This window comes from Pseudochaenichthys georgianus, chromosome 19, assembly GCF_902827115.2.
Source record: "Pseudochaenichthys georgianus chromosome 19, fPseGeo1.2, whole genome shotgun sequence".
Classification (NCBI taxonomy): domain Eukaryota; kingdom Metazoa; phylum Chordata; class Actinopteri; order Perciformes; family Channichthyidae; genus Pseudochaenichthys; species Pseudochaenichthys georgianus.
The window spans coordinates 19,222,220-19,241,116 of NC_047521.1; the positions used below are offsets into that span (position 1 = coordinate 19,222,220).

At 40.0% G+C, this 18,897-nt stretch overlaps 1 protein-coding gene across 1 annotated transcript in view; it reads right to left on the bottom strand.

Moving 5' to 3' along the window:
- Window positions 1–18,897, bottom strand: part of LOC117464591 (protocadherin-15-like) — a 228,118-nt gene that overhangs the window by 7,451 nt on the left and 201,770 nt on the right. The window contains exons 33-38 of the mRNA XM_071206802.1: window positions 18,610–18,828; window positions 17,382–17,390; window positions 16,137–16,247; window positions 4,121–4,142; window positions 3,505–3,543; window positions 3,290–3,363 (exon numbers count right to left, since the gene is read on the bottom strand). Of these exons, the coding sequence (XP_071062903.1) occupies window positions 3,290–3,363; window positions 3,505–3,543; window positions 4,121–4,142; window positions 16,137–16,247; window positions 17,382–17,390; window positions 18,610–18,828 (474 nt within the window). The remainder of the gene's footprint in view (window positions 1–3,289; window positions 3,364–3,504; window positions 3,544–4,120; window positions 4,143–16,136; window positions 16,248–17,381; window positions 17,391–18,609; window positions 18,829–18,897) is intronic.

The following is an 18,897-nucleotide window of genomic DNA, read 5'->3' on the forward strand; positions in this document are numbered from 1 at the left end:
TGTGCCCTGAAGCAGAACTCTGGGAGCTCGTGGGTCAAACAACACATCTTAACAAATGCTATTCTGCAAACCATGTCCCAGTGTGATTAAAGATACAAATCAGCGGGAAGTTCTTTGGCTCAATCCGAGTCGTACAGCAAAGTGTTCTCGTGTAATCACTCACTCACAGTCAACTGGGGGGGGGGAGAAGTTGCCCTCCCATTACAATAAGTAGACGAGTAATCACAACATGGAAGAGGAGAGTGAATGATGTATGTGTGTGGGTGAGAAGAAGGGGACGTGGAGGTGTGTAAAAGAGGCAAGGGAAAGAAAGGAGAAACAATGGAAGGGACAAAAACAAAGTCATAAATGTTGCAGTTATGATGCGTACAGTATTGCCTCCGCAGGCTGATGTAATGAGTCTTAACATTCAGCTAACACGTGCTCATGGGATTTCACAGTCATTAACCCGCAGACTCAAACTGAAGTGCGCACACAATCAAATTACTAAAAGGCTAACTCTTTGCTTAGAGTGGTCTTTTCCCCCCTCTCCTCTTCCCTTTACTCCTCCTTCTCCCCCTTCCCCCTGTCCATGTCTCCACTAGGTGACACTCATAAACTGAGAATCGGTTAAAAGCTGCCAGAACGACTGGCATCACAGCCAAGACTCCATGGGGTGTTTTGTAGCCGTGTGTGTCCGGACCAAATTGGATCACATGCTTGTTCCAGGAAGTCTCCAAACGCTAAATGATTGTTTAATGATCAGTCACAGCTAGAGACATGATCCCACTGGCTGAAACATGACAAAGAATATTATTACTCAGTTTAGTTTTGAGTGCATTCATTTTACAGGAACAATGTCAATTTAACGGTGAACCATCAAAGCATGGGCTTCGACACAAGCAAAGGGATTGAAATCTTTACCAGACAGAGGGGGCTGAATAGAAAAGTGCTTTTGTAAAACCAAATGTTTTTGGAGCTTAACACATCCCAGGGACTAACAGTCAGGAGCTGCTCTTGACCTTCTGTCTAACAAAACATGAAGCTGTAACCATGAGAGTATTGGATATATTCTTGGTGAGGAAAAAATAGTTCAGCACAAAACAAGCAAAATCCTAACTCGCTTTTACTTTGCTGGCGAGTGGAATTTGTAATTATTGGATGAAGATAGCCATTTCTCCCTTTTCCAGCTATAGGCTAAGCTAAGATTAATGGGTGCAGCTTTGTTTTAAATGCACAGAAACATGAGTGTGGTTACATTTAGTGTGAAACCCCAAAAAACTTCTTCGTACAACTTGTTCTCAGCCTTAAACAAGTTGGACATATACAGTATCGTTATGTACAAACCTTTATCCTGCTCTTGTTTAAAAGATTGAAAACTGCATTTCCACTGCCAGATTTGACTCTCCTCACCGTATATTTCTCGTGTGGGTGCCCTAACCAGCTTCCTGACACACTGCTCAACACCCACGCCAATACTGATTTTGAAAAAGCAAGATGTAATCCCTTATTGCTCAGTGGCGCGTACAGTTAAGCATTTTACTCTTGACTACAGGGCAAGAATAATTTGGCTTGTTCTGTTGTGTGTTTTTTTGTTTTGCACAACATTAGCCCTGTGCTACAAACGGTTCGAGTTATTTCCAGCATCTGTATAAATCCAATCAGAATTATGCCAATGGCAGATGGCAACGTTCCCACATGCAGAGAAAATCCAATTTTGATCTCGTCTTTTGAAGACAGATGAAAGAAAAAGGTCAAAAGGTTATGGAACATCCTTCCAAATGGATTAGTATAGCTACTGTATGGAAGTAATCAGCGGAAAAGCTGTTCCCAAAAACAAAACTCAGGCATGGAAACCTGAGAGGTCAGTATAGCATTTTCAAAAAAGCGGACATTTTACAACTGAGACAAATGAAGTGATTAGATCTGATTCCTGTGGGGTCACAAAGTCTAATTTCCTGCTCCTGCGTGCGTTCAGAGTCAGACATGACTTTGTGGATGTTGCTCTAAGCCAACAGCATCTGGCCCATTGTCTGCTCCACGGCTGGCTGCTTGATTAGCGGCTACAGTATCCTAATGCTAGGCAGAGAGAATTAGCTGTGTGTGTGTGTGTGTGTGTGTGTGTGTGTGTGTGTGTGTGTGTGTGTGTGTGTGTGTGTGTGTGTGTGTGTGTGTGTGTGTGTGTGTGTGTGTGTGTGTGTGTGTGTGTGTGTGTGATTTTGAAAGTGAAAGGGTATGTGTGTCTAATACTGAGTATTTGTGTAAGTGTGGGTGGGTGTATAAAATCAAGTTACCCGGAGTCTGCAGCTAAAATTATAATAGTGACACAATGCATCGAAGATAGCAGCGCGGTTGCAGAATAATGCAGACACACATGTGCACCCACACACACACACACACACACACACACACACACACACACACACACACACACACACACACACACACACACACACACACACACACACACACACACACACACACACACACACACACACACACACACACACACACACACACACGCGCAAAAGGTCATCAAATATGTTGCACACTTTAAACTATTGTATCTGTTTAATATTTTTCATTTATTTACGTTATTGACAAAGTACTGACACCAGGCTCAGCTGGACACAAATATCACTAGTGTAGGAGGACAGATGTTTCACTGATGTTGAGGACTGAGGTCAAACATAAAAACCTAGAGGAGATTGGATTCCTAGTCCTCAGTATCTTTATAATGTGTGTCATTCTTGGTAAAACTAGTGTGTGTACAAAATATGAAATGTTGTAAAATGAGGGCTAACATATCTCTTCTTTTCTTTCTAACACAATGCTGTTTCTGGAGCGGTGATTGCTGTTTAGAGTCGCAGTTTGAGCTTTTATTTTAAAATTATAATTATATTAGGAGTATGATTTTTAGGGCTGGGCATTAGGGTTGAAATCAGTATCTTGATTTAAATAAATATTCTGAAATGAATATACCAGTATCATGATATTGTAAATATGTATATACAGTATATATATGAAACCTCATATTGTGTATGAACCATGTTCCATTGCTATTCTTTAAACAACACCAAAAATGGGAACTTTTAGCTCTCTATTTATTCTTCTCAGAATAATTCAAATCTATGAATTAATTTGAGTTTAACATAATGATAGAAGCTTGAAAATAATCAAGTATGAGAGTATAAAGAGGGACGGATAGCAACCATCCAAACAATATGTTATGATTACAGGAGAGCAAACATGTAGAGACACTAGTCAACAGAATATGTGCAAACAGCAGAAGTAAGATGTGCATACGAACCCGTGATCATAGTTGTAATAATCTTGTGCGTAGTATTCCTGGCCGGGGTCGATGCCAGACTCCATCGATAACTCCTGTTAGAATGAGAGACCATTAGAAGTAGCTTTCCACCCACAGAGAATAGTAAATCCACCACAAACTGACACACTCATGTATTTACACTTATGTAAAACACACGGGGAGAAAATAAGCATAGAGTAAAGAGAGACAGATACCTCTGGTCGGAGCAGAGAGGGTCGGAGAAGTTGCTGAGTCTGCCAGAGGACAGGAGAATCGTCAAAGACAAATGAAAGAATTTAAGGGCTCCAAAATAGTAAACAACTAATTTGGAAATGTAAAGTCAATACTTCATGTAATTTATTCAATATGACTAGGTCAAAGATTATCCTATCAGTGGATTTGACCATATTAGATTTCAGGATAAAATTACATATTTAAAATGTTTAAAATGTTGGCATTTCGTGAAATGGATGGTATTCAAACAGCTTCTTGGGCACGATGTATATTCATGGACAAGTGTGCCAGAAATGAGCATGGATGGATTACTCTATATTCAAGTTGTATTTGTATTGTTGTTCCAGCATGTGTATATTTCAAAAGGATCAGTTGACCTTCTTTAACTTTGTGTTTTTACATCTTAATATCAATGTCAACTACAAAGATACAATCACTGTAAAGATCTCTATTGAGAGCAGCTATTGTGCTGCTCTATCTAAATGACATCAAAGAGGGAGAACAACAGCATGAGGGGAAGAACATCAGAGGGAAAGAGAGAAAAAGTCAATAACACGCATGCAATTGTAAAGCATGCATCGAGAGACAGTCACCAACCTCATGTTGTCCATATCCCCGCCTGGAAGATCAAAGAGAGAAACAGAGAGACTTATATTACCGAGAAAACCTGTCATTAAACATAATCCGTCTGATGCGCTTCTACATGTCAGCACTTTGCTGTGCATTTTCCAGACTACAGAGTAAATGGCCTATTTAAATCCAGACCCAAAAGAAAGTGGCCCCTGGAAATATATTACATTTAACCCAGTTTCCAAAAAGAAAGCAAGAAGATGAGGTGTGTAAGTGTGTGGGATTGTGAGTTGAGATAAACGGAGAGAGAAAGAGACCGAATGACTAAACAAAAGACAACATCTCTAAATAATTCCTGCACTGTCACTCACGGTGTTGTTTTAATATTCAGATTCTAGCTTAACAAACACAAACTAAATCTTGAAATTCATCAAACAAGCATATCTTACTTTTGAGAAATGGTAGATGGGGTGTGTCAAAATTAAAACGATATTTTACTTTTTGTGAAACGACTGTAAAAGATAACAGTTATTTATTAATGACTACAGTTCTATTTGTTATGAGAAAAGATACAAAACGTGCAGGTTACATGTAGAATTGTACATTTTACACTCTGTTTAGCATAAATATAGTTCTGTGCTGGTCCATACTTATTTGATAGATATTTGCTTAGAAAAGAGACATTTGTATGTAGTATTCATAACAACATTTAAATCCTTGAAAGAAAATAAGGTTTTTTGGTATGGAAATTGGTGATGATCTTAAAGAATATCCTTATGTGTTTCCTTACGTTTACATTTTACAATAAGAGTCCACAATGGAGATAGTGTAGGTTTCAAAAGTATGTGATACTAAAATCATTTAAGCTCTGTCAGTCATTTTTATTGACTGCATGCTACTACATCAAACAACATTACAGTTAAACAAATCTATCATCACGGCAGTCCTATAGCGAATTTAAATTATTTCCATACCCTTTCTCCCGTGAGACAGGAGGCTTCGCTCGGTCTAGCTCACTTTTCACAGCCATGAAAGCAGACGGAGAGCCATTGCTTACTTTCTCTTCAACCCAAATCCAGACCATAATTGCTCTGGGCTTAGTTTGACATCAAGTGAAGACAGAAAATCAAACCAGTCCAAAGAGGATGCTCTCAACTACTTATCAGAGGGGACATTTACAGTATGTCAGCTAAATTGTCCACGAGGCTATATCCACCGTGTAGCTTGTTATTTCTTTTTATTTCTACTCATACTTTTCAGGCTAATTATTATGTTACATGATGTGGGTTATGTGATACGATGAGTGAAACCTTTTTGGTCAAAAAACAAATGACAAGTTGCTGTTTTACTGGCAACCAGTGACATGCAGCTAACTACATGCTAGCTAGCTCTACCATCACCGCTACTATAATGCTAAACTAAGCTAAGCTAATTATCTCTTGGCTCTTGTAGTTACACATTTGCTGTACACACAAGAGTAGCATTAAACTACACTTAAGTTATTGTTAGTGTTTTTCCCAAAATGCTTAACTTTTAGTTTCTGTCCTTCATTTCACCACGTATATTGGGTCCACCCAGATGGTGTTTACAGTACTGTGAAATGTACTGCTCTGAGAAAACCTACCTCAAACGAAGTGTCAGACAAACGGGGCAAACAAGAATGGTTTGGGACAGTGAAATGGAGTTAGACACAGAGTGGAAAAAAGAATAGGAATACACAATGCTGGGATTATAACAAAACAAACAAGAAAAGCCAAAGGGAACATCACAAAGAAAGAAATAACTATGAAAAACTGCCCCAAAACTCTCTGTCCATACATCTCTACTGTTGCCAGCAGGAGGTATTGTCATGAAACCAAGGTAATGAGCTGGTAAAATGAAGATGCATCACAGAACAACAAATGGCGACTTTTAGAGGACACCTGGCTCTCCTCTCTGTTGTTAGAGTGCACACACACACACACACACACACACACACACACACACACACACACACACACACACACACACACACACACACACACACACACACACACACACACACACACACACACACACACACACACACACACACACACACACACACACACACACACACACACACACACACACACACACACACACACACACACACACACACGTTGTTGAACCACCTGAGCATTTCATTTAATACATTCAGATGGGAGTATAATTATGCTTCTTAAATGCACAAAAAAACACTTCAAGGTGAAATGCAAGCTTTGTTATCAGGTTAAATAAAAGTGTATTGAAGGACATATGATTGGATGGATAGAAAAGGCTCATTGGGGGAATGAATGGCGGGATTAAGATGAAACGGCTGATCCTGACCTTGGGTGATATACAGGTTAGAATGAAATAGCCCTTTTCAGCATGACTCATGTGTGTTAATGTGTGTATTCTCTATAGATTATAGCTCCCAGCAGTATGTACCTAGCATCGTGTACTGTGTGAATTGTGTGTGTGTCAGCGTGTGAAGATAAGTCTATCGCTGATCGCAGCTATCTGATCTCCGTCACACACACAAACACGCACACATCGGAAATGATTGAGTCCCGCTCTTTGTGTCCTCTCCACCTTGTCTCGCAGTGTGTGACAAACTGAAATAATGAAGGAGAGACAGACAAAGACTCAGAATGGAACACAGACTTCCTTTCTCGTTTCTCACTACCCGTCTTTCACTGTTCAGTCACAGAGTTGTGTTGTGAAGAACATAGTTTCAAGATAACCAGGTCTCCCAACATTTTCCGGAATAAACTTCTTTGTAAGACATCTTGGTGTTGTCAATGGAAGCCGAAATAGCCATACGACAGCAGCTTTATATTTATACTGCGCTTATGATCCAGGGTAATTTGCAATTTCTTAGGTTTTTATTTTATTTATGAATGTAGCCTGACACATATACACATACAGGAAGTGTAAATCATTTTGGACCCTGCCCGGGAACAATCAATGTCTGTAGAGAATTGTGCACTTGTCTGTTTGGTGCGACAAAAAGGTTTTGATTCAATCAAGTTTGAAAATAATAAAACATTTTTGATAATCAGTTCTTGTTCCTTGCCCTGTCTATGTTTCCAATGTAACGTTGTTCCCGGATCTTATCTATAAACTTACATAAAGTGTTGATGCCCATAGAAATGGTGGCCAAATCAACAAAAACAGGATGTAAATTGGAATAAATTGGAACTTTCCTATAGGTATAGAGATGTGTGGTCACACACATCTAGACACACATGCTCACATGTAATCGTCTCTGCTGCATCTCATAGCAATTTTCTGCTTCGATGTCTTGATTTCCCATGATCATCTCTGCAATAGCGAGACTTTTCAAGACAGCCACTCTCTCTCCATGTCTTTTATCTGTGTTTTTCATTTCAGGTTCAATTAAATGCAGTCGCCTTTACTCAACACTGTCAACAATACATATTCCCAAAGATGTCAACATGATGTCTGTTATCTAGCAAAAACACACAATAAGAAGTGAAAGGGGAAGCTGTGGGATACACAGAGTGTGTAGTGAGTCTGTGCGATGACATGATGCACACTGAGGTTGAAAGCTAATCTCAACATTAAACCTTTTCAACCCCGTCAGCTGAAACCGTAGTATTGCCTGCAACCTGTATAATGCAGCGTGTCTTTGTCTAAGAGTACGCTACGCTACGTTAATGCTTAAAGTACAAGAGCCTTTTATAAATTCATAGCTGAACAACACAAACTGAACAATTTCCCAAGCTGTGTGTCCTAACAAAAGCTCTATAGATTCCACAGGAGACAATGCATATCTTGTCATTGTGCCATCCCCACTGATGACCATCAGGGCTTCTTTTATGTGGCTGTTCATCATGATTTAATCCAATTGCCCAGATATGATCATCAGTGTCGCGCAGGTCTTCGGGGGTGGATGTTATTCTGTCACTTCTTGATGAAGTCTGCCTGCTGACAGAGCCATATCCACAGGCTTTGATTCCACACTGACAAGTGCATTTGAGACATTTGTAAGGCAATGTCAGTGCTTCAAAGGCTGTCACTTCCTTCCATATCTGGTTAACTGAACATCAGAGTTCAAATTAGAGATTGATATGTCACTCCGTCTGCTTTATAACAGCTGCAGATATGTCATCAAAGGAAAAGGGAAAGACCTGACATATCTCACAAGTTGTTACAGATGATATCCCTGGTCAGAATCACCTGATCATTTAAACCAGTTGAGAATATATTGTGGCTACAGTAATACAACATGTATTTTCATGTACTGTAATGTAGCCGTGTAAAAGATGAAAGAAAAAAGGTATATCAAAGAGCAAAGAGGCGAAAGTCAACATACATGAAAAGGACACATGCTTTGCAGAGAGCTGAGTGTGAATTGGTGATACCACTTAGATCAAGAAGAATAGCATTTAGATAAAATAGTCAGTCACAGCTATTTTTATTATTATTTTATGATGATCCTTGTTAATATTTGTCTGGTTAAAAAGGTTTGTTCTGCCAGGTCATCTGACACATGACATAACAGCTTCTGCATTGAACAGCGATGTCACTTCAGTGGTTTTGTGTTTTATTTATTGTAGCAACACATTTGTGCTCTAATGAATACCCTTGGAAGAAATATCAGAACATCATCAAATGTTTAACTCCAGCGGTGAGATTCATTTCGGCCTGATGTGTGACCTTAATTAAAAACACAACTCATATGGGAGGAGAGTGGATCATTGTATGTCCTCATTGATATGCTACAGATGCATGAGTCCCTCTGCACACTTTTGTGGCATAATCAAGAAAAGCTGCACAAATGTGGTCACTGTCAGTCAGTCGATGCTCCACTTTTCACATGACTATAGCACTGCCGCACTATTTTTAATGAACATGATTGGGGTTCTATCTTGGTAACAACAGGTAAAATACTTAAAAACTGGGGACTATTTTATAATAGTAGCTACCACTACAGGTTAATGTGAGGGCCCATTTCTAAAAGGTCACCAGCACTCAGGCGGTTTTTAAAGTGATTTAAAGTTTTGGAAAATACAAATAATTGTTGATACTATCCGTCAGCACCACATATTTATTGAGAAGAATGTCTTATGTTGATAGCATTTTTGTATATTTTATATGAATGCTTTTCAAAAGTACCCACACAATGAGGGTAACCTTTAGTAAAACAAGCAAATCCTAAAAACGTTAAGCATAATGTGAATAAAAAATCAATCGACATTAATGTTTTGGACATTTTCCACTATATTTATGGTCCTACGAAAAACACGAATACAAACTACAAATTCAATATTTGACAAAAATGGAACAGAAACAAAAAGACAAAAGATAACGGCCACATAAAAAATATAAAAAGATTAACCCTATCTCTTACAAATGTCATGTATATACATGTAATTTCATATGTTTTGAATGAAACGTTATGCTGGCAGGACTAGATTTCCTGGTTATATCATGCAGAATTTAAAATCGTATATAAGTAATGCCACTTAAAATTGTAAGTCACAGCTACGTTCAGTAGCACAATATAATTGGAAAATATAATTGTAATTTCTAGGAGACAGGGTGGAGAAAAATACATAATTGTGCATTGATTGAAAAAAAAACACAGCTGGAAAGACGTTTGCAAAAAGCAACCTATTGATAAAAACAGCTAGATATTGTACTCAGAGCATAATCAGTGATCCTACATCACTACTAACGTTAAATAATAATACAAATGGAAAGTAAAAACAGATTGTGAAACTGAAAATGTCACTGGTTGAAGCCCACCGAACTAACAACACGCTAATAAAACGCTATAGTTGGCAGGTGTAACATTACTCCCTCCTCCCTCGATTTTCCTTTTCACATCCATTACTTATATAATCAACTATAAGACGTACAGGAAGCATATGTGAAAACCACCACATCATGTAATTAACTTCTCACAACAACAAGTGGGCCCATCAACAAACATGTGTTTTTGATTGATTATAATTTGTTGTTCACAACAATGTCAATTACCTGGCATGAATGAAAGATGGTAATGAGAGCAGTCCAAATGAGAGTTAACCAGGAGACATTTTGCTCATTTATAATCACTTGATTTCACACAGCTCCCATCTGCTGCTATTTAAGCTCATTATCCTCAGCGTTAATTACAAAAAAAATAGTCGTAGAAATGTCGTTTATGGTACAAATTTAAATAATGGCGGTGCTGATAATGAGTTAGCTTCAAAAAAAAAACTACTACTGGAATTTGTCAATGCGGTTCCCTGAGATTGGGAGACAAATAAAAAAATGGACCTGTATATAATTTCCTCCTCGTTTCTTCGTCACTCCTTTACGTCAAAGAGAAGTAGTGTAGAATACAGTAACTGAGAGTGGAAGACTTTCCAGCTATAGCATGACTGAACACATTAGGGCTAGGCAGAGTGTGGCCTTTATTGCTGTTACACCCCCCTCTTCTCTTTCTCTGTTCAGTACCATCATTTGAGCTGAGAAACAATTCTCTCTTGAGTTTGTATCAGGCCGAGTTATTTTTGTTCCTTATGTAGAAAACATGAAGTCCTGTTGCAAGAACACAGTGCGGCAAAGAATCAGCACAGCATCACACTGAGCTATTTCGAGCAACAGTCCCTTGATGATTGCGCGCCAACTACGCAACATTGTTGAGAGATTCCCCTCTGTGTGCTTTCCACATGATAAAGGCAAAGGCTAGAGCATTGTAGACTGAGAAGGGAATCGCTTCTCAAGTTCTTCCACGATGGAGTTCATGTTTGGATTGGGCTGAATCCGTGGAACTGAGGCTGGAGGACCCTCTGCTTCCTTACCTCCCTCCCCTCCTCCCTCTGACGCTAGCGCCTCCAAGGAATCCAGAGAGTCCTCCGAGGCTCGGCTCTTCAAGACCTTCTTGAGGGGGATCTGTTTCCGATCTATCTGGCTGAACATGTTGGCCACCGACTTCTCAATGTCCGCTATGTTTTGGATGCTCTTTAAGATTCCTTTCAGCTCTTTTCGAGGAAGTTCGGGCTCCACGGGGAGGGGCGGCGGTGGCGGCCGGAGGGAGACCGGGCGCAGGGTCAGTGCCTCCGAGAGCGGCGGGAGGACAAAGGTGGAAGAACGCAGAACCGAGGGCGACATAGGGGGAGGGAGAGGTGGAGGCGGGGGAGGTGGCGGCTGAGGTGGGGGAGGAGGAGTCTGCTTTCCTGTATGGTTGGAAGAAGGAGGGAGAGGAGGAGGAGGAGGGGTGAACGGGCGGTGCGGAGGTGGAGATGATGGAGCAGATGTGGGAGGTGGCGAGGGTGGAGGGTGAGGTGTTGGAGGTGGAGGTGGTGGGGGGGGGGTTGACGGAGGATCGGGGATAACCTCCAAATCGACCTGAAGTGTTTCCTCCGCGCTCTGATTTCCTGTTAGATTTGCCCCGAAGCGCCTCAACACAGGAGGAGTTGGCTTGTGACACGGTGGAGGGGTCCCTCCATCGCTCTGGGTGACGATGATACTCGGTTGACCCTCTCTGGTCTGAGGTGTAAGAACATAGTGGGTGGGGGTGTGCTTTTGATGCGGAGGAGAATCCGGGTAAATAGAAAGTATGATGTCCGGCGACAAAGATCCTCGAGAACCTCTGTTCTGCCTTTGCCTCATTTCCTGGAGCGCCTGTTGCTCAAACTGCCGCGCTTGTTCTTTGACCGTCAGCTTGGGTTCCAGACCCAGGCTCCCCAGGTCTGAATCCAACCCACGCTCAAATCCTGAATCCAGACCGGCATCTTTACTGTCCTTGAACTCGGCCTTCAGAAGCTCCAGCTCCCACTGAATGGGATCCATGACCACTTGCCTTCTCAAGGTGTCGTACATCTCCCTTCGATGTAACCTTGATGGGAGAGTCCAGCTGTACCCACCTCCTGATCCCCAGCCATTGTCACTGCCACTGTAACCTCCGAACCCCACATCGCCTCCAGAAGAGCTCAGCCTCAGCCAGGCCTCTTGGATTCCTTTCCTAGAAGGGGAAAAATCCCCAAGAAGATCTTTTCTCCTCTGGCTTCTCCCAAGAGTCTCTGGGCTACTCAAAGTCCCGTCCTCATGGTAGATGGGGTTTTTGATTGTCAGGGGGTTTTCATCTGAGAGAAACGTGATGTTGGACTCAGACTTGGGCAGGTTGTTGAGAACTCGTCCGTTAGCAACGCACTGACGATGGGCCGCAATAGCTCGTGTGGCGAAATCGGAGATCAGACGTTGGTGGTCGTTTTCGTCCAAACTGCCACCGCTGCCGCCGCCACCACTGTGGTTTGACCGATGGCTACATGCATGAAAGAAAATGTGAGAAAGAAAACAGATGAAATGAAGGAAGAGATAATAAAGGAATTGCAGATGAAAAATGAGGAAGAGGAATGTTTAGTGAATTGGAAAGATGTAATTATATAAATCGAGGCTAAATTAAATAGAAGAGGGAGATGGGGACTGAATTCAATTCAAATTAAAGAGGAGAAATGCACCGAATGGTTAAGTGAAATGTTTTATAAAGGGGAGAGACAACAGAAGGATACATACAGAATAGCATAAAGGCAGAAAAACATAAAACATCTGCTAGAGCTGTTTGATAAATGAAGTGAAAGGACACTTTAAGATACAAAGATAAACAAGGACAGGGATGAGAGGGAAACGATGAGGGGTGTTAAAAGAGGTGACAGATTTCTCTTTGTGCTGTCTGTACAAGAGGGACATGGGATAGAGCATTACAAAATACTCTTGAAACACAACGGGAAATATTTAATGTATGCTAAAAGCGGCGAGATACAAAGACGCTACAGCATCACGACTGACAACAATGCTGGATCTATTGGGGCAGGGATGGATATCTGTGCCATGGAGTTCTGAGAGTATGCAGATGTTCCCTTCAACAAAAGACAGGTTGACTGAAGGCTCAGTCATCTGGAGAATATGTGGTTTAGTTTATGTCTTTGTTGAAACCCTGCATTCTCTTGGTACTTCATGGCACATGGCTGGCTACTTCCAAGCTAAATCCACAAATGCAAATGGTATAACCAATCAACCACATATACTTTCAGCAACATAGCTTTGCTCTCTGATCTACCAAGGTACTACACATAACATATGAACCACTGACAAGAACGGATACAAAAACAACTAAGGCAAGAACACTGTGACAGCATAGTATCAAACTAATCCCAGGTGTGAAGCAATTTCCAGCATCCTATACTCACTTTTGTCTGTCAGTCAAAGATAAAAGGTGGATGGAGCAGAACAATAGAAGATGGACGGATAGAAGCGCCATTCAACATGAGAATAGGAAAAAATATAGTGATGAAATGACAAGTTTCAAAGTTGGGAAAGAGCTTTTTTTTTGGAATAAAAAACATTCTAATTATTTTGACACACATCTGTTGTTAAAGAAAGAGTAATACTCCTACATTTTTAACATCCGCAACCATGTCGGATAATTGAATCAAAAAACATTATTTTAGCTTTTTTCCTTTTAGTCACTTTTTTTAAAATAGTTGTTTTGGAATTAATACTTTGAAGATAATAACTTAATTTTAAAATAGCTGATTATTCCAATGCATATCATTCTGTTACTATGTAAGAAAAACTTGGCCAATCAATTGAAATAGCAGATAATATACAGTCAGTAAGAATGGTGTATAGACCTTTAGTTATTACTATGTGTATAACTCAAACAACACAAGTGATGACAATAAAATGTGGCATTTTGCTAAATGACCTTGCATATATGTAACTTTTTAAAAACATGCTTTATTTAATGTCTCTCAGTCAGTTAAGGAACTCCTCATTACTAGTAGGTAATTGAAAACAGACATTAAAAACCCAACTCTGTCAAGAGAACAGCCAAAGGTAATTAAAAGTTGAAAAAAAGGCCTTGGTAATGGATATTAATTATAATATTTTTTGCACATTTTTGCACTTTCCAGGTTTTAGCCCCTTTAGGGATTATTTAATCTCTACAAGATGGCACACACACACACACACACACACACACACACACACACACACACACACACACACACACACACACACACACACACACACACACACACACACACACACACACACACACACACACACACACACACACAAAAGACCATCACTACCACAATTAAACATGCTTATCAATAGAATTAATTACCGCCCAGGGTGGTCTTTATAAATTACGGGCTGCATTTATTTCAATTATCTCATAACAAAGTTCATTTCTTCACATATTTTTGAGAGGATTGGTGAAGGGTTAGCAGAGGATTGGGCTGGTTAATCACACACACACACACACACACACACACACACACACACACACACACACACACACACACACACACACACACACACACACACACACACACACACACACACACACACACACACACACACACACACACACACACACACACACACACACACACACACACACACACTGAATTCCCCTGTTGTCGTTTGGAGATAGTTTGTTATATCTTGCATATGAATTGCTCTCATGTTAATAGGAGTGGGGAGGCATATCAAGGACAGACAGGGAACCGGTGGTGCATGTAATGCTGATAAGAGTTCCTCTCAACTTCTTCTTAACGCTCCAGTGAGGAATTATAAATGAACTATCAGTGAATTGCCTTGAGTGAGTGTGTGTCTGTGTGAGGTTGTTAAAACTTTCAGATAAAAGTTAATACGGTGTATGGACATATACTGCAGTCACTATTAGACTCTTGTTTGACCAAATCAACCAATGTGTCAAACCAGGAGAAATCAAAAGGCGATAAATTAAAACTGAATTCGCTAGAAGATACAAAGAAATTAGGAAGACACAGAAAGTGGTGAAGAGAAGGGGCTACATTTCCCAATAATAAAGCAACTTTTTGAGGCAGAAGAGAGTAGTGATCAGCACTTTTAGGAGTTGAGATGTAGAATGGAATTAATAAAAAGTAATTTCACCATAATCATCTGAAAAAGCGTATTTGTATTTGCTCAATTTGCTGGCCATGTCCACAACCTTCGGAATACTACAACTTTAAAAACAAACAAATTACTTGCAACGATATCATTCAATAGGCTCATATTGGTCAATCTTATACAATTAACTTTGAGGATTTTTATTTTGAACAGCGGTATTGAAAGCCGCCAATCAATGACAATCTTAAAGTGAAATTGAGAGGCTGAATGTCTGGCCTTCAGTTTATCTTTTGTATCGTGAGGGCATTGGCATGCATTAGAAGAAAGGAAATTGACAAGGAAAGAGCTGGATGCCACTGAACTGAGAGACAAAATTGCAGGGTGTATTGCTTTCAAAAATCTGAGTTGTGTTTGATGTCGGGTTACGCGGCTTTGCTTAATGTCGTGTCAGTTATTTTGGCCATTGGAAAAAAGTGAAATGTCAAAAAAGAGCCTCATGAGGCCACATCTCAAGAGACTCAGATGATACATCCTTTCAAAGGCTCTACATCTACGAGTGATTGTGGAAAGTTCAACAAAACAACTTTAGTGTGAGCCCACATGTGACACAGGAACGGTGGCGGAATCTGAATGTCTTGTTAAATCTAATGTTTTCTGTCCTATTTCAGATCCTGTGTTTGAAAGCACTCCAAAATGTTCATTAAGTAAATTATATTCAAAAGTGCATTAGTCTCAAGTGTGTGGAGCCATCTTTGTTTTGTCCCTTTTTACATTATTTCTGAAATGTATGAAAATAACCGTAGCTCTACTTCAGTGTGAAGCATCTTTTATATTTTGATACACAGACCCATCTAAAATAATGACTCATGTAATCTTTTCTTGATATTGTTTATGATTATTTCCCTTATTTCTCCAGTGTTAGTGTTATCATTCCTTTGCCATTTTAAATGGTGATTGTTTAAAAATGTAGAGAAATGTAATGTTATTCAGCTGACTGCATGGCTGGATACCACGAAGCTCTCAAAGCAGGCAAAAGGCACGCTGCCAAAGTGTGGAGCTGAAGTTTAACAGCCATAGAAATGTGAGTTAATGCCTCTGCTATGGCTCATTAATGCAAATGCCACTTTCACACTTCACTTACATGGCGTTGTCACCAAGCTCCTCGTACAGGTTGTTGGCAGTGCCTCCGCCAGGTTTGCCTGTTGGCAGGGCCATCTGGATTCGGGCTGTTTTGGCACACTCTGCCTGGCGTCTGGACACATTTGACAGGAAACAGTTAGTTATTTAAAGGTAAGTGAAAAATCCCAACCGTACAAAGAAGTGAAACAGTCTTATTGGGGTGGCTATATTTATAGATGATCCATCTCGGTATGTGTCGTTAAACAGTGCTCATGTCAACTGCTTATATATATTTGTTTGTTGTTAAGGTCATACCTTTTCATTTGTCAATCCAGCTGATTCTGATTCAAATATCTTAACTATTGGATGGATAACATTGACATTTTGTTCAGACATTGATGATTCGCTGTTGACGGAGCCCACTGACTTTGGAGTTTGCCTGACATTTTCTCGAGGACTTCAATGAGGTTGACATTTCCATTTGTTTTTTTGTTGGATGGAGACCTTTTTCCCCACACATATCCCTCTCAGGATGAATTGCTATCACTTTGCTCATCCTTTAAGATGTCCTCTATTTCAGTACAATAAGAATAATAATTGCTTTATCACAAAATACCTACAAAACATTCCTATCAGGGATTGTACTTCTTTGCATTTAATGCTATTTAGCAAATGTTAGCAAGCTGTGATGCTAAATTAAGATGGTAAACATTATACCTGCTAAGCATTTTAGCTTTGTCATTGTGAGCATGTTAGCATAGAGCTACAAGCCTGACTGCGGTATTTTAGTGAGTGGCATCCTTTCTCCCCCCTTGATACACTTTGTTAAATGTGCCTCTCTAAGTGACAGACTATAAAACATAATGCTGCAGTGTCCTTTATGTCCACAAGTGATTGACTTTCCCTTCATTTCCTAAGATTCTCTTGAATTAGTTGTGGTTATTATCTTCATAAGGGCCTGACGGAGCATGTTAAATAATAATAATAATGTACTTTCTGGTACAGCGTGTTCACTTCATGTTTTACTCACTCATTTCCCAGTTGCCATGCTACATCATATATCCTAATAAAAGCCTCAGACTTGGACATTTACTGAATCCATGTTCTTCATTTGGCTGATTGTCTGCTGTCCTTTCTGTTTCCTCGCCCTTCCTGAGCTCAACCATTTCATTGTACAACGAGAGTCAACACATTAATCACAATGAGAGCTGTTTAAGACAGGAGCGACATTAATATTTTAGCATGGGATTATGAAAACAATACTCACTCCTTGAATCTGGTGGAGACAGACGCAGCAGACGGGGGAAAGAGAAAGAGAGGGAAAGATTAGTGATTATTAGGACCATTAATCACACAGCGCCTCTTGTTAGCCAGGTTTACTTATTATAATTTACAACCCGGTTGGACAATTGGTCTTCATTACAGTAATTTAGCAACAGAGACTAGTGATTATTATGCTGATGAATACTGCTCTGTTTTTCCTTTCTTCAAATCTCATCTCCTCACCTCTCTCCACTTCAGTCCGTTGTTATTCCTCAGCAGGATGAGAAGCTCTCCAAAATGCTCTGATCCAATTTATATGTGTCTGTGTGAGTGTGTGTGTCTGCTTGTTTATATGTGTTTGGGAGGCGGATGAAATTAATAGCTTTTCACAGTGGTTCGCTAAACAAACTATTAGAATTGGCACCGTGGGACAGGCTGCCACGCTGAATCATCCTGGGAAGTGACTGGCTCAGGTGATAACATGATAAATGCTGCTCGAGGACATCCCACGGGAGAGACTGTCTCCTTTCCTGACTGTCTGCTTTCTCTTAAAAGAAATTCACAAGTTTCTAAACGACTTCTTATCTTTGTTAGAATTCCTATTCAAATTCAAATCCTTCTTCATATGTTTTAAGTACCTAATTCATACATTATACTCTAGTTGTGTTAAATTATTGTTGAAATATATGGTTTATTTTCAGACAACTACAATTATAGCAATGGCTGGAAGGCCTTATCCAAAAATATGTTAGAATACAAGAGATTTGATAACGGCTATGAGGGTTACACTGTAACAACACATATGTTCCTAGTGAGGACATACATCCTTAAAATATTGCCAAATAGTATATTTAATAACTACATCTCAAAACAGTTGGCCAATGTTTATCATCAGGAGCAACCGCTGCATTCGTTGGCCAATATTTTCAGCAAATCATTCGGTGTACTCATGACAGTATGGAGACAATAAAGGAATTATAGATTGACTGCGGTGCCCATTTTTGGACAATAATAGAAGTCTAAAGCACTGACTAACAAGCCATCAGGCTTTGGATAGACAGGCACTAACAAATAACCTCTAACTGAGGAGTCATTCTCTTTATGGGATTTTTGCGAAGAAAGTGTAGAGTATTATAAAACAAGCAAATTATAAGTTACATTTCTATTGTCCTTGATTAAGTGCCATTTCTATACCAAAACTGTGAGAAATATAACAAGTCATTCAAACGTACTGTCTGTAAGTGAAGATGACTACAAATATGGCGGGGACGCAGCAGACGATGATGATAACGGCCAGAGCCAGCAGCGCCCCCTCTGTGTAGCCGACCGTCTGCACAGCTTTCTTCACGCTGGTCACCAGTTCAGGGGTTCGGATCTCCAGAATCCGCCCGCCAGGAGGGAGGAAGGGCTGGAACTCTTTATTGATGTCCAACAGTTTACCATCCAGAAACCTTTGGGGTTAGAAATCAATGATCAAACTGACGCCGTGTTTATTTGGTGTAAACACTCAAATCTACAAC